Raw genomic sequence first — 17,004 nt, forward strand, 5'->3', positions numbered from 1 at the left:
AGGTGATTCTTAAAGACTGGCAGAGAAGGGGACAGCCTAACTGAGGGTGGCAACTGGTTCCAGAGTGACGGTGCTAGGACTGAGAAAGCCCGGTCCCCACGGGTACGACACCTAGACCGAGGGACAGCGAGCAGGCCTTGGTCAGAGGAGCGCAGAGCGCGTGATGGGGAGTGTCTTTTCAGGAGTGTGGCTAGATAGGGGGACCACCACCCTGGAAGAAATGATAAACAAAGACGAGGATTTTGAATTGTGAGCGATAGCAAATCGGAAGCCAGTGCAGAGAGGCCAGAACCGGACTGATGTGGTCCCGTTTCCTGGTCCCAGTCAGGATGATGAAGCTCAATGGTTAAAGGAATCACTGAAGCGGTGTGAAGCGCTCCGTCGCACGTCTAGACGGTACCATAGGAGGCGAGCTGCCGTGGTTCGCTGCATGCTACAGCAGCGGGCTATATAGGTGCGCACAGCGTCCCCCGGTCCCCTCCTCCTCCCCCTCCCTCTTGTCCGGAACTTTACCTCACCAGTCTGAAGCAGCCACCCTGTCCGTAACCAGTCCGGACCTGTTACTAGGGGCTTCGTCCGGATAAATTCCGGAACACGTTATCCGGATGTTTGTATTCAGACAGACAGATTCCGGAACATTTCCGTTTTTCATGGCCTGTCTGAAGGGGGCTTAAGTGAATGGATGGATCTTGGTGTGAATGAGACGTGAGATGAATGGTGTATGTGTGAGTTATGTTGTCATCAGAACTCTCGTATCTGGAGAAGCAAGTCTGAGTGGGAAGTAATGTTTTGCTCTTAAGCTATGATCGGAGTTTCATAAACACATGAGACGCCATTTTGTCGCTCCACACATACCCTTAGGATGAGACCTCCATACAGATCCAGACTGCCAGGTCCTCGGACCCCCCTTTCGGTACCGGAGCCGATGAAACAGCGTCAGCAGTACAACAGATGTTGAATTGTCTCCAGGTAAAAAGCGACAGTTGGTTGACAGTGTCAGATGGACCCTGAGGGTCAGTGAGTTCAGCTTTTATTCTGAAAGGAACCGTTGCTTGGTTGGTAAAGTGCAACAGAATTTATCCAGCTTGTTGGTTCTTTGCTTAAAAAGGAAGTCCGGGTGGCCGGTCCGATACTTCTCTTAGAATGCAGTGAACTGAACCAAGACGGCGTGAGGACTGGTTTTATTAATCTGGATGTTTTGATTTACGGTCGAATCAAAGTTGGCAGATTTATAAACACCACAGAGACTATGTCACGCTTCAGAAAGGAATGTTCTCATTGGATGAGAAAGATAAAATGTGCCATGTGGCTTACATGAAGTGGATCAGGATGTCTAGTGCAGCTAGATTAAAGTCATATTACTTATTAAAACTTACTAATCATAACATTGTCATTTCACAGATTGATTCACATCTTATTATTGGACTAACACTTTGTTTGATTAGCTTTATTAAAATTAGAATGAGTTGTTCTTCTTTCCTCTCTTGAGCTGGAAAGGAAGCAGTTTAGAAGCAGATGCATGACCTTGAGGCAGTCCCATGCAGATTAGTTCTGTGTCAGAGACATCTGAGGAGAGAGGGTAAATAACCTTCAGTGGAATAGCTCCTTCATCACGTTACATACCCCCCTTTTCAAGGGCGCGGCGGTCCGTACAGAGACCACCTGACATTGAACAGACCAGAGTCTTGAAGGACACCGATGATAGAGCAAGGTGCAATTCCCCAGGGAGAGTATAGTTTCACCAGGAAGAGGCCAAAAGTGGTGAGGTATGAACCCCACTCCGAAGAACAGTCTCGCATAATCCCTCGGGAAGCACCCAAGTCAGCAGACTATCAAGATATCCACGTGGAAGTAATAATTTGAAGCAGGAGCAAAACTTTATATCTCCACGGGTAGCGAATACTTCCAAAATAGTATATTGATCTTTGTGATTGCACTTATCGTGATCCAGTGCAGGAAAGAGCAGCAGGCAGGCCAGGTCCCAGCGAGCGAAGTATCTCAGCAACCATGCCAGAATCCACGGACGTCCAGGTCTTACGAGCCGGAACACCAATCAGGAGGAGTAGAATCCGATGACGAATCATAGGTCCACCCCCAGGAATCAGGGATCATTGATGAAACTCAGCAGAGGAGAGAGAGCACAGCACAGGGCACTTCAATGTAGACACAACAAAATGGCGTCTAATGCAAATTAAAACAAAAAGAAACCTAGCACTATGAGTACCTGCTTGTACTTGTGTAGCAATTATGTGAATAGCGTTTAAGTGAAGAAATGGATGCAATACACTATGTGTACTGGAAAAAGTGGTGCAAAAAGAATAAAGTAATAAACCCCTATACTGCGTATGGGAGAAATCACTGCACTAAGTAAAAATATAATCAAAATGAAGGGCAAAAATGGTTGTAGCCCATAATGGTAAATCAACAAAGTTAATCATAAAGTTTTGAAAACGTCATCACTGTAATAAAGTTCCATGAAAAGATAGATATATGAGTGTCAAAGAGCACTAAAAATGTAAGTCAGTGAAGTTAGTAATAAACCTACATGTGAATGTTCCCATAAGGAATTAAGATTAGTGAAAATAATAAAAACAAATTTGGATAACAGTAATATGTAGCCTAAACCCATCTACTGTTACCTAGCTGATTACCTGACTTCAGGAACCCACAGCATGTTGATTTCAAATCACCCAAGTCTGCACGTCATGTATAAACGGGAAAGACAACCATTCACACACACAAACATAGACAAACTTGTGTAACTCGAGATAGAGAACTATGGAGCCGACGAGTCTGGCAATAGAAATCCCTCCACCTTCGAAGTTCTAGCTGAAGGCGCAGGAGGTGCAGGTGGAGGAGCAGGACTGGCCGGCTCAGGTGGAGGCACCTGGGCAGCCAGTGCTTCACGAACCGGTGCGATGGCCCGAGATAGGCGGCTCCCAATGCTGTGGACCGAGTCCCCTAGAAAGGTCAACCGTGCGGAGAAGTGACGGAACAGGAAAAATGACAAACCCCACGACAGGCAGAGGTTTAAGCATGCAGTGAATATCACGACAGAATCAGCGAAGGACCAGGAGCAAGACACTGGTAGAAACCTGAGACCAGGATCTGCCGACAACTCACGACCGGAGGCGTATGTAACCTGACATGAGTGTCATCAACGCAGTTACCTACATTCACCACATCTCTTAACCTATAGATGTCATTTGGACACACAATAGGTAAGTTGATGATGTTGGCTAGCTCTCTAGCATCCGGATTGACACGTAAAGGATAGCACTGCTCAATGAGAAAGCCAAGTGAGTCTGAAGAGACATTGGGTCCTTCGAGGTCGCACGAGCAATCGCAGACCGGACCATGGCCAGGGACACGAGGTACGGAGGGATCCTCCCCATGAAGAGGGTCTCGATCGGGGCGCTCACATCCCGACCATAGTCAGACAGGCAAGTGGTCAGCATCTGTGTATGAGCATAGTCAACATTCACAAAGGAACACAACTCATTCACAGCGGAAGTTGTTTTACGCAAAATGTCGCTATGAGTGTTGAGTACCACCATAGTCTGTTTTTCAGACGTGCCCAGCTGTCTCAGGGCGCGCCGCTGCTGCAGTACCTGCTTACGCAGAGCCGGATATTCTCTGTTAAGCTCATCAATGTGTTGACAAACTGTGTTATCTCAATCGAGTTGACTGAAGAGAATCCGAAATTTAAAAGATTGCCAATTGCATTAGCAACTGAGAAAAATCTGTCCAGGAAACACTTTGGCCTAATGCTGGTACCGGAAAGGTCACTGTTTGAAACTGTGTACTTAAGTGCCTGCATTAGAATGTGACTGACATCAGCTTCTGCATGCTGTGTCAGGGTACTAGTCCAGCGGGCTCCCGTTTCCAAGAGGTTGCCGAAAGCATTCGTCATCTTATCAGTTCACGCTATAGCGGGATCGAATTTGACGAAAATCTTTTGTGTAAATAGACGATAGTTAGGCATTAGTAGACCTGGGCGGTCTCAGAGTGTGATACCCGAAGAGGGCCCAGGTTCGTACAGACGCATTAGAGGTGGCTGAGAATGAATTTCAACTGCGGTTGATAGCAGACCGAAACATGCCACTAATAAAACGTTTTTTGTCAGACCTGAAAATGGAAACCAGGAACGTTGTAGACTGTAGACTGGCGCGGACTTGTGAGGGTTCGGCGCAGGTGGGCGCTCTGGAGGGCCCTCGGTCGACACGCAGTTGCAGTCAGAGAGATCGGGTTCAATCAGTAGTTGTACAGGGTGCCACTCAACCTCGCCTTTGGTATGTGAGTCACCAACTTCGGGGCTAGAGGTCACCAGCGCCTGCTGTAGTGCAGTGGTGTCAGTGACGTCATCAGCCTGTCCTTTGGCAGGTGGAGTCCCCACCGCAATGTACTGGGCTTCAGCCGGAGTATCAGCGCCACCATCAGTCCACCCTTTGGCAAGTGTTGTCCCCACTGCAGGGTGCGGAGTCTCGGGTGGTGTCACTGCAACCGCCAACTCCCACTAGGGTAGGTGGTTTCCCCACCACAGTGTGGAGTAGTCCTGATGCAGAGACGACGCAGACTCTCTGGATGTCACTGATCTTACTGGTACTGGATTGACTGACCAGGCTGGCGGGGCTGTTGCGGTTAACACCGCCTGAAAAGGTAATGAGGTGCTCAAGGGACGCCAAGGGCGTCGGTTGAGTCAACCGAGTTTGGAGTTTCCAATCACCGAGTGAAATGACAACCTTTAAGCGTTGGAGCAGGTCCCCTCCGAACACGAAAGGAAACGCTTCAACGTTAGTTACAAACACTGGATGAGGCACTGGAGGTGGAGCAAACTGGCCTGTTTGAGAAACCAGAGGTAACTGAGAGTAACCGAGGAGCTGGTCCCACCTCAGCTGCAGCAGGTGCAACACTACTAGCAGCAGTAGCAGCCGGTGGAGCAGCAGCTGTAGCAACAGCTGGAGGTGGAGGTGATGGAGTTGGAGGAGGTTGAGGTGGTGCTGAAGCAGGTTGAGGACGGTGGAGTAAAGGGGTTCCCCTTTCTCCTGTGAGTGTAGAAATCTGTGATTTTAAATCCTCAATTTCATCTTCTCAGTTACGTGCCCGAGCTGCAGAGGAAATGACCTCTACCTTTAAAGCACAATTCTCATTCTCCAAGATAGCAGTTTTACTCTCCAACTGGATCCTGTTATATGCAACATGTTTGCAATTTCTGTCTGAGCTTCACTCAGCTGTTTCTGAGCTTCCATCAGCTCCTTGCCGTACCGTTCCTCGTCAGAGTCATAACCACAGGCTCCTCCTCTTCGCTGTTGGTCAGAAAGTGTGCGCATTCTATCCTGTGTCTCCACATGCGAACAACTTCTTTGCCCCAGAGATGAGAGAGTAGGACATCAAATTCCACCAGGTTCTCCATGTGGTCAGCTGGCTTGACTTTCTCACCTTCTCTGGGCAGACTTCCCACATGTGTCAGTAACATATTTATCAGCTCAGTCATCAAAACCATGAACAGTCATACTGGTAGGACCTACACAAGATTCTACAGCATCAATGACTTGTCTACCCACTGAGGGAAGACCCAATTGTTCCCCTTTTGACATGATTTGAATCAGAAATGAGGCTTTTCACCAAAGGGAATGTGATGAACAGAAATGCTCACTAGGTGGCGGCAGCGCGCTGATGGTGGGTACGGGCGGGGGTACTGACGTCACTCGTGTGTTCGCTCCGATCCATACAAAATGGCGTCACCAGAGACAGTTTTTCACACAAAAGTGCAAAAACCACTGCTTAAAACTACTCAAATTATGTCGGAGCTTGTCCCTTAAGCCGGGCGTACACTGTGCGACTTTTGCACTTTTTTGAGTCGATTTTCCACTCTTGTGAGAATCCACAAGATCGGGGCGAGTTTTGCACTGAGCGTCGTGTAGTATACAGGGGGTTACGAGAGGCGATTAACACCACGTGACCAGCTACCGATCAGCATTCGTGAGCTCGCACAGACTTCTGGCGTGTTTGATATTTTGCTCGTCCCTCGTGAGGGTATCGCACTGTTGAAACGACGCTGCGAGCAGCTGCGACCCAAAAAGTATCAGAACCGCTCACGGCGCATGCGCAATCCTGCATCAACACCGCTCACCCGCTATTTCCCTAAAAACACACGTTGTTCGTTTTTATTTCTACACGTTTTTTACCCACAAAGATTGTCAAGAAAGCGTGTTTGTCGTTTTCATGTCAAATTAAACTGATCACAAAACAGATTTACTTTCTTTATTTCGTTTTCCTCATCCAACCCCCATAAATCCCTGTGTGTCCCCCTGCAGCACTCCCGAAGGACAACAGGCAAGACAAAAAATGTCTGACGTGTTGTATAAAAACTGCTATTTTTTAGCATATTTTTAGGTCCGACGTGTTGCTACCAGACGTACAGTGTGAGCAGTCAGGTCGCATCAGAGAACTGGGTCGTACAGTGTGAGCACATGACTCGTGAGATCTGCCCTGCGAGGAAGTCGTACAGTTTGAGCTGAAGCTGAGAGTTACGAGTGAAAAAGTCGCACAGTGTCCGCCCAGCTTTAGGGAATAGGGGATTTAAAGACACAGGAACACTGCGTCAGACGGCTGACAGGTTGTCGGAATCGCGCGTACCGACTGTCTAAACCGAGTTTACTAGTTAGCAGTTGGCTGTGCTAAGCTAGTGAACTGGTAGCTAAACAGGCTGTTTTGCAGTCTAATTCTCTTAGAATTGACCAGTCTGAGTAACCGACGTTCGGGAGGCGTTCGTGTTAATATTTCGGACAAGTACCGTATGAGTTTGTGCTGCAGCGACGCTCTACCGTTTGAAAAGCTTATTTTAGACTGTTAGCAATTGATGTTAGTCAAGCTTAACGGGTTGATTTACCGGGGATCAGACGGCAATCGCGGAAAGCGAGCTTCCAGTGGAGAAATTCTTTTACCTCCGTTACACAAGAATAGTACACAGAAAAGACATAAAAGTACAGTATTTACCTTAAAGAAGCAGGAAAAATCCTTTCAGATAGCTCTGTCTATGAAACCAAAAGGGCTGAGAACTTACACGTCAGCCCCCAATGATTTGAGATGATCAGCGCCTCCTGTCGGAGGTGACCAGTGTCACTCCTCCTTTTGACTTTAAATGGAGATGCTGCACTCTAGTGGTGGATTACAAGATTGTCCCGTTTTCAACCAGAAACATCAAGTTTTATAAATTTGAGTGTTAAACTGTTTAAAAATGTACAAATATCTGGCAAAATGGCTCGCCATTATGTTTATATTTAAATGTAAACTAATGATGGGTGTTTCGACCACGCCAGTCACGTACTTTGAGATTTATCAGCTTGTAAAAGTTTGCCGTTAGCATGACTAGAAATCAGACATCGGCATATGTGACAGTCACCACAGAATCTTCTCTAACGTAGCTGCTACTTTCCAAATGTCCAGATTTTTGTTGGTTCTTTCCTCCTGGAGGAATGACTTGAGGTTTGCTGAACTTACAGCCATTTTCCCTGTTTTCTTCGTGTCTGGTTCGATGATGTTGTAGTCCTGGATTCAGTGGCGGCTGATGAAAAATATTTTTGGTGGGGCTGTGCTATTTTTTTTAAACAAACTTGTGCTTTCTGAGCTTTGTGCACAACTTCACTATTTCCTGAATTAAGCACAGCTATTTTATTTCATTGGACAAACTGATTAATCCAGGTGTGTCTGACTATTGGCACGCTGCCTTGCGGACCAAGGTTGAAAAATACTGCATTAAATTGCACATAAAATAACATGACCATAAATGGTAAATAGGCAATGCAAGAGGCAAGTAACAAAAACATTTTGTTTAATTTCAACATTTGAGTGAACACGAAAAATTATGAGCAGGTCACTGTTACTGTAATGGTAGTAAACACCACTTAGACAAAATGCCAGAAATTTACACTGTTGGGACTTATGGAAAGTGGAAACACTTTCATAGGAAATAATGTCATCAGTATTCTCTTACAAATGTCATATTTCCCACTTTTTGGGACAATAAAACATTTCTGGTTCTCAATGAGATGTTTTTCTTCAAATGTAAAAACATCTCATTGAGAATCAGAAATATTTTATTGTCCCAAAAGCTGGGAAATTTGTTTGCTGCAGCAGAAGTGTAACAAGTAAAATGGAATCAGATTGATGTATGTACAAATTTACTTGAAATACACATTTACATGATTAAATATGTATAATAGGTATGTGTGTTGAAATTAGTTTTTACAGTTATTGCACATTAAACAATGTACATGTTATTAAACAAATGTCCCGGTTTGTGGGACAACCAAGGATTTCTGATTCTGATTGTCTTGTTTACAGAAATGTAATGTACAACTTACCTCTGCACCCAGCTGCTGTTCTCCCTGGCCAAACGTCCTCCGTTTCTTTGATGGCTGCTGCACTGATGCGCTGCATTCCTCAGTCAGAGAATGAATGGAGTCCCCAATGAGACACAAGTTCCACATCCACCTTCTGTGGATCCCAGCCGTTTTGAATAACAAACACAGAAAGCAAAATAACGCATTAGCGTGATTGCATCCAGCTAGCCACTGCTTCCTGGTGTACCAATTTTGGGAGAAGCGTCGTGTGTACAGTTTACCCTTCTCCTTGTCCTGCTGGCTTATCTTTACGTCGGGCTGATCTGGTCCAAGCTCTTTGACATTAAGTTTTTCTACCATAGTTCTCCTCTCGAACGGATACTGGAGAAGAGACCGAACTGAATTCAGTGGCTGCTGAGATCCGGTATCCATGTTGTAGGCGCACTGGCGCCCATGTCTACGTCTGCGTCATGACCGTCACGATTCACGACCAAAAACGTGCTGGAGTCGAGACTCTCTGAGTTCTACCGAACACCAACGAAAGCCTTGGTGGTAGCTCTATCGCCCATCATGCTTCTGAAACGTTCTGAAATAACGTCGACGCTGATTGGATACATTCCCATTCCTACCCTTTGATTTTCTTGTCAGCAATTGGACAACTGGTCCCGTCTTGTTTGGGCGATTGAAAAACAGCACACAGCCTCCACCGCTCGGCAGAGACCGGCAGAGACCAATATATATATATATATATATATATATATATATATATGATTTATTTTTGTTACAAAACACAATTAACTTAGAATATGTGATTATTGCTAATTTTATTTATTTATTTTTTTTAAATAAAAATTAAAAACACAGGGGAAACTGGGAGGGCGGTGCCCTATCGCCCTCTACTGGCCAGCCGCCACTGCCTGGATTATTTTCACTCAAAACCTAAAATATTGTTCCCCCCGTTCGAAAATAAGCGTGTTCTTGGTATCAACATGTGTCTTTAAAATTCACGGATATCATGTGTGAAATCCACGGCACTAAACAAGCAGAGTTAGAAAATAGCGTTTTTAGCCCCGTTGACTTGCATTCATTTTTCTTTCTTCTGGGGACCCATGGTCTGGTGACCTAGGCTCGCCATAGTGGAGGTTTAAAGAATGTGCATGTACATGCATGTGCATAAACTGCATGTTTGCTGATCTTTGTTGATTTTTGAGAAATTATATCAAGACAAAGTATGTGGGGATAAGTATTGCACTCTGCCCTGTGATTGATTAAAGGGTATGTACATGTATGAATGTTGATGGCTCTATGACACAGTTGCTCTTTGAAGGAGAACCAGGAAGCTGGCTCATCTCTGAGACTCAGTCTGAGACAGCCCAGTTCTAATCGTAACAAATCAGCTACAGGAAGCCTCACACTTCTTCCTCACATCTTTAGTGAAACACCTTAAAAGCATGAGATTTGCAGATGAGGATTTACAGAACATTGTACAAAGAAGGTCAATGCTATTTTCTTTATTCCTACTCTTCTGTTTATGTCTTGTTTAAGATTTCCTAAAACATTTCTTTAGTCTAAAAATTGCATTTCTACTGAAAATGAACCAAAACGCCTCAAAGGATAGAATCAGAAGAAAAAGTTTCTCATAGCAATCCTTTTCAGCATGTTAGCATGGCAGCTTGTTGGCTAACTATTCTCTAGTTAGAGGGACATGAGCTATATCTCGTGTCATGTGTCTCTGGTGTGCTGGTCCAGCTGCTCACTGGTGTCAGTTATGATTTATTGATAACATATCGCAAATAAATCGTTATTATGGTCTCAGCATGCGCAATATGCATATCGCAATGAATGGTCAGCTCAAATGTTTGCTACACATGATGCATTCTGTCAAACGGAAGCATGATGTTTTTATAACTAATCAGAGCTCTTCCCCCATTTGGCCAATCGGGTGGGTTCTCATAGATTAGATGCCTGCCCCCGACACTTAATGTTGATGGTTAGCAAACACCTGAGTTAGCTTTGTTCTGCTCTTTCTGCTGATTCTGCTTTTCCACTGATTCCCTTTTCTTGTTCATTTTCTTTCTCCCTTTCCTCATATCTATAGCTTTTCTCATTTTAATGATTGTTTTATTTTTTTTTCTTTATTTTTGATTATTTTTGTTCCTAAGTTAAGTTGCAAGTAATATCATCATTGCAATATTAATCACCGTTTTCGCAAATCGCAGGTTTTTCTAATATCATGTAGCCCTATAACTAATTAAACATCACTAAAACAGCCAGATTGTTGTTGTAATCCCAGACTTCACATCTTTCCTAAGACATTTAAGGTCATATTTCATTAGAGTTTGCTTATTGTCCCAGTTGATCTTATCTTGAATAATCATTTACCTCCAGTTATTCTGTATGATCATTAGTTGTAGAAATATAGTAATAAATTATTTTTTATAAGCTATTTTTTCTTCTGGTGATAAATTATTGGCAAGTGTTGTTCCCTGGCTACCCAAAGTAGATATTTCCAGATATTAAAGGTCCAGCAATATTAATGATGGAGTGTGATGTTTGGTGAGAACGGAGTTTGATTACTTATCCTTGTGATGTCTCCAGTGTGTTTTTTCTGGTGCACACAAACTGATTTTGTGTCCACAGACAGAAAATCTTCAGTGTCAGAAATTTTATTTTCACTAATTTTTATCGTTAAAAAAATCCTAACCATCCCATTTTGTCAGACTCACAAATATGATAGCAGAATGTTATGTTTTACTCTTATTTGGAAAACAAATATACAAATAAAAATTTTAGAATCCTGCACACACTTATTGACAGCCAACTTATACTATAAAAAAGCACGTTACGTTCAAGCTAAAGTCCTTAAAAGCAAAGAGACTGCCCACACACACACCCTTCACACCACCATTTTGTAATCTTCAGTGAAACGCACATGATCTGCTGTAGCATTAGCTGGGATCGGACCACACTCACAGGGCCGGTGTGCCACAGTGCTGTAGTGAACAGCTGTCTCTATGAATAATGACTCATATTTCTCCCGTTCAGGTGACGGTCCAAGTGCTGAACCAACTGATTCAAAAGGTCAGAGATGATCTTCCTAATCTGGAAGCAAGTGAAGAAACTGAGCAGATCAACAAACACTTCCACAACACACTGGAGCACCTTCGTCTGCAGAGAGAATCTCCCGAGTCTGAAGGTCCTGCGTACGAGGGTCTGGTCCTTTAAACGCAAACAGGATGCTGCTGCTTCTCTAAGTGTTTTAGTCTATCGTCATGTCGACCACAATTAACATAGATGTTGAGAGAAACTAAGATAGCCAAGCTGTTTATTTGAGTTGAGCGGTTTTTGATCATTAGTGTTGTTTGTGTAACGGGCTGGACACAAACCAAGAGCATGCTATAGCTAACCTTCATGTGCCCCCATGCCTTGACAACAATTCCTTATGACCTCACACTTAACTCTTTATAACCTGCATCGTTCGGTTGTGACTAGAGGACTCGTTATGCTACCAACCTTTACGTTCTATTATCTGCCTCTGTTTAGTTTACTGGGCATGTGCTACAGAATAGTTTGAGTTTCTTAATGAGTTTATGGCTAATTAAAAAAGCAGCAAACTACACTGAAGAGCAGATGAAAATTCAGACCGTTTTCAGAAATAAACTCCAGTTTTGGAGCAGCATTTGAAGGCTGTCAGCCTGAAAGGCTGCTGAGAAATGAAAAAATACTCCTGTATCCTGTTGTTGGTATGATGGGGGATGAGTTGTTTTCTGTTGTCCTCTTGTCTTTTACATCGGTAATGCTCTTTTTACCACACACTTTTGGTTTTCTTACTTTGAATTCTTAATTGGAGAAATGTACTTAACTGTTTGTGCCGTGTTGGAAACTGAAGCCCCACAAGTCCATCTGCTCTGTCGCCAAACACAGCACGCCGTTTTATTTTTGTTAATCGATAAAGCTTATTGTATTCATGTGGAACGTTCCATTCCCTCAGTGATTGTTTATCAAAAAGGTGTAATGACACTCACATTTAAATGTTTAAAAGCCCTAATTCAAAGGAAGATTTGATTAAAACTAATGCCACTTGCATAAATAAAACTAAAGCTACTTAAATCTCTTGTGTCTTATGTTGGAGAAGGTGCCATGAAGCTATAAGCAAGGCGTGTGTCGGAACTTTTATGAGTGAACAAAAACACTCGAGGTCAATGGTAACGGCCCCTTCATGGCTTTAAACCCTGAACTCTACAAAGTTTTAAATCAGCAGCATCCTAAAGGTTAGAGGGTTTTCCACACCCAGGGTTTTACAAAGTCTGCTGCTTTTGTTTGGGTTGGGTCAGAACCACCTGAGCCTGATTCTGTTACATGAAATAATATTTTATGGTGTTCAGAGGCTCAATGAATTAAATCTGATTTAACAATAACGGAGGAATTAGGAAATCAGGATTCCAGTTTCATACGGAGTTCTGTTCTAACGATCTGCGTTTGTAGCTGGTTTTTGTTCTTTTTGTAATCCGGGCATTGGAAGTAGGTTCTAGTCTCCAAGCATTCATATTTCTGATGGTAATCCTGTGAGTTAAGTAGGTTCTAGTCTCCAAGCATTCATATTTCTGATGGTAATCCTGTGAGTTAAGTAGGTTCTAGTCTCCAAGCATTCATATTTCTGATGGTAATCCTGTGAGTTAAGTTTTAATTGAATCAGATTTTATTCACTCTTGATTATGTCTGTTTTATGCGTCCATCCAAACCTTTTTGACTGCCAATTCGGGGTTGTGTTGCAGGGGAAGTAGCCTAAACAGGAAGGCCCAGACTTCCCTCTCCTCAGCCACCTGGGCTTGGCAATGCGGACCAAGCTCTGACACTGGTCATAGGAATCTAACAGCCCGTATTAGATGAACTGGTACCTCATACTTCAGAAGTAGCTGCCAAAGAGCCTCCTGAGGGACGCAGTCCAACGCCTTCACCAAATCCACAAAACACATGTAGACTGGTTGGGCAAATTCTCACGCACCCTCCAGGATCCCCCTAAGGGTATAGAGCTGGTCCAGTGTTCCACGGCCAGGACGAAAACCACATTGCTCCTCCTGAATCTGAGGTTCAACAATCAGACGGACCCTCCTCTCCAGAACCCCTGAATAGACCTTACCAGGAAGGCTCAGGAGTGTGATCCCCCTGTAGTTGGAACACACCCTTTAAATAAGGGGAACACCACCCCAGTCTGCCAGTCCAGTGGGACTGCCCCCGATGTCCACGCGATATTGCAGAGCCGTGTCAGCCAACACAGCCCCACAACTTCCAGAGCCTTAAGGAACTCCGGGCGGATCTCATCCACCCCTGGAGCCTTGTCACAGAGGAGCTTTTTAACCACCTCAGTGACCTGTGCACCAGAGATTTGAGAGCCCAACCCAAAGTCCCCAGACTCTGCTTCCTCACTGGAAAATGTGTCGGTGGGATTGAGGAGGTCTTCGAAGTATTCTGCCCACCGATCCACAACGTTCTGAATAGAGGTCAGCAGCACACCGTCCCCACTCTAAAAAGTGCTGGTAGCACGCTGATTTACCCTCCTGATGCACTGGATGGTGGACCAGAATCTCCTTGAAGCCATACAGAAGTCTCGCTTCATGGTCCCACTGACGACCTCCCATGAGACGACAGGTGAGATGACGACAAAGTTGATCATTGAGCTGCGGCTTAATGTATCCTGGTGCCAAGAGCACATATAGACACCTTAATGTCTGAACATGGTGTTCATTATGGACAATCCATGACAATCATATTAGTCCATTAACCAAATCCTGCTCAGATTCAGATTAGGAGGGCCGTTCCGCCCCACCACACCTCTCCAGGTCTCACTGCCGTTGCCCACGTGAGTGTTTAAGTCCCCCAGTTGAACGAGGGAGTCACAGGTAAGAGTGATCTCCAGCATCCCCTCCAAAAAGGGTGGGTAGTATTTTATACATTATTATACCTAAATGTGAATAAACCTGGTATAATGCTTAAACCACCTACCTTCTCAGAGCTGCAAACTGATTTAAGATCAGCACCCTTAAAATGTCTTATGATGAAGCTAAATCAAAACGGCACAACTCTAACGAGCTGAGCCCTTTTTTATAAGACACACAGTGCTGGCAAATCAGCACTGTGTGTCTTATAAACGCGCCATGCTGGCAATTCATTCCGCATTGCTTGGTAGAAATATTGCGGTAAGTGTGTCTTATAAACAGCGATTGTGCCTTGGCACAACAGAAGGGCGTGTCACGATGATGTAGGGAGTTAATGCTGAGCTCTGGCCAGCAACTATATTGAAAATGAAAGAAAAGACGGGCCGTAAGTTTTGCTTTTTGAAGCAAATCAGCTGAAAAGTGTTGTGAATTTGGGGTTAAATTATGACCAATAAGATGTGATGATTCTATATAAATATAGAATATCAACCTGGTTGATCTTTGAATGTTTAACCAGAAGAATTTTGGAATCTTTGCTTATTCAGGGACCATAAACACACTTTGTATTAATTCAGACAGAGTCAAGCATATAATTAAAATAAACTTTTTCTAGACTAATTATAATACTTGACAAGCTATGAATAATGATGTGTGATGGAATGTGAAGTAGATGTTTATCAGAACCTTTGTATCTGGAAGAAATGTGAGTTCTGGGTGTAAAATAATTTTGTTCTGCTATAAACTAGAGAGTTGTTTATTGATAAACTAGGGAATTGTTTATTGATCAGACACCAGTATGCAGGTCTACCATACCCTTGTATGAGTTGCTCTTGGCAGTCCGGAGGTTTGCGGTCAGAGTGGTGAGGTCACCAGACGTCGAAACCACAATAGTCAGAGATTAGTAGCTTCCTCTGAGTTCAGTTTCACCGGCCATGAGATGCAACCCGGGGTCTGCAGGTTAGATGTCCAAGATGGATGTCTGAGAGTTGCAGTAGTTCTGGAACGAGCTGTTGTGTCTGTAATCACTTGCAGCGTCGTGGCAAGGTTTTGACTTAAGGTCAATGGAAGTTGTTTCAAAAAGGCTTCATTCCCGATTTCGCCGAATCGAGGTGTCAGCTGGAAACTGAGTTAATCGGGAAGTCATTCTAGTTTTAATAATCTAGAGTTTATGATTACTGCGAATCAGAATTTGACATGTTTGTAGGCTTTACCAAACATCCCTCAGAAAACCACACCTTCCAGATACAAGCTGTTCTAATTCTGTGGATAAAGAATCTTTAAACATGTGCGATGACCTTAACCTGAATTTGCATCTAATGAACTTTGTGTATGAGTGTAGATAATGATTAACTTGTTAAATCAAACAGTACTGATCATAAGATTTAAATGGATCATTGTAAGAACAATATTCATTTCAGCTTCACTGAATTAGGCACAAACTATTCAAACATTTCATATAACATCTGGTTCATTCACCCATATGATTATTTATGATTATTTAACTTATGAGTTGTAGAAGTTCACTTTTCAATCAGCGTGTGGAATCCAGCAGTCTGAGATAAGAGGACCGCCTTTGTTTGGAGACCTAGTTTGACAATCTTGTCTTCATGGAATGTCAGCAAGCACTGCAGAATCTTCTGGGTGTTAGAAGATAGAATAGAAAATCCTTCTAGACAGTGGAATTATTTCTGTAGATGACCAGTCACTATGTAGGTCAAAATTGACCCTTTCTGGATGCTACAAAAAGCAAACTGGAGCGCTGCAGCTGTCCATGAGCTTCTCTGCATTAGAGCTGGAGCTCAGATCACCGGGGACTGTGGCGGACAGACACCGTTAGGAGTGGCTTGAGAAAAAGGTAATGATTGTTGCTCAATCGCAATAAAAAGCAAGTTATGTCCAAGATAAACAGAAGTCTGCTGCAGCACAGAGACCGCCCCCATACCTTCTTTATGCCGCCATCGCCTAATCTGTAATTAAAAGGACATGACTGCGCCACATTACCGCCACAGTCTGACCATTTATAATCAACCTAAGGCTCCCTGATGCCGCCACAGCATTGCAGCAAATTGACAGTACTGATTTAAAAAACCCTTTAAATAGATCAGACTCAAGTCCTCATCAGGATGAAGCCGTTCAAAGGAAGCCTTTGCTGTGAAGAGTCGTTCTGAAAGAATGTACAAGTGCATACTGGGGCCTGTATTTTTCTTGGTGTTCATTCTGCCTTTGGGTGACATCCTGATTCCATTTCTATAAAAATATAAAATGGGCAGAATACATAGAGCACCATACAAAGATAAAGATTAAGCTACAAAGGATTTAAAAAAAAGAATAAAACACACTACAGTCTGACCCATATGCTTAAGAAGAAACGGCACGTAATTGTCACATGCTTAACTGGCGGACCCGTAAGAAACACCAAACACAGAATGACACGTTTAAAGAGTTGTATTAAAAAGGAGAAAAGGTGATGATGGGAGGAGGCAGAGACTAGGTCAGGAGACAGGGGGTCGTGACCAGGAGATCCGAGGCGAGGAATGTCCGATAGGGAAGATCCAATAACAAGGTCGGGGACGGAACAGGGTCGGAGCCAGAGGATCAGAGGGGCAGAGGTGCAGACAGGGAAATCCAAAAAGGTCGAGTGGAGCAGTATCGTTACCAGAGGAGCAGAGATGCAGAATGCCAATCAGGAGGATCCAAGGACGAGGTCGGGAACAAAACAGAAT

The 17,004-nt window shown here is 43.8% G+C and overlaps 1 protein-coding gene across 1 annotated transcript in view; it reads left to right on the forward strand.

Annotated features, from left to right (window-relative positions):
- Positions 1-12,455, forward strand: part of vps35 (VPS35 retromer complex component) — a 49,879-nt gene extending 37,424 nt beyond the window's left edge. Inside the window, exon 17 of the mRNA XM_015941873.3 lies at positions 11,391-12,455. Coding sequence (XP_015797359.1) covers positions 11,391-11,570 — 180 coding nt within the window. The 3' untranslated portion in view covers positions 11,571-12,455. The remainder of the gene's footprint in view (positions 1-11,390) is intronic.
- The last annotated feature ends 4,549 nt before the right edge of the window (positions 12,456-17,004 follow it).

This window comes from Nothobranchius furzeri, chromosome 9 (genome assembly GCF_043380555.1).
Source record: "Nothobranchius furzeri strain GRZ-AD chromosome 9, NfurGRZ-RIMD1, whole genome shotgun sequence".
Classification (NCBI taxonomy): Eukaryota; Metazoa; Chordata; class Actinopteri; order Cyprinodontiformes; family Nothobranchiidae; genus Nothobranchius; species Nothobranchius furzeri.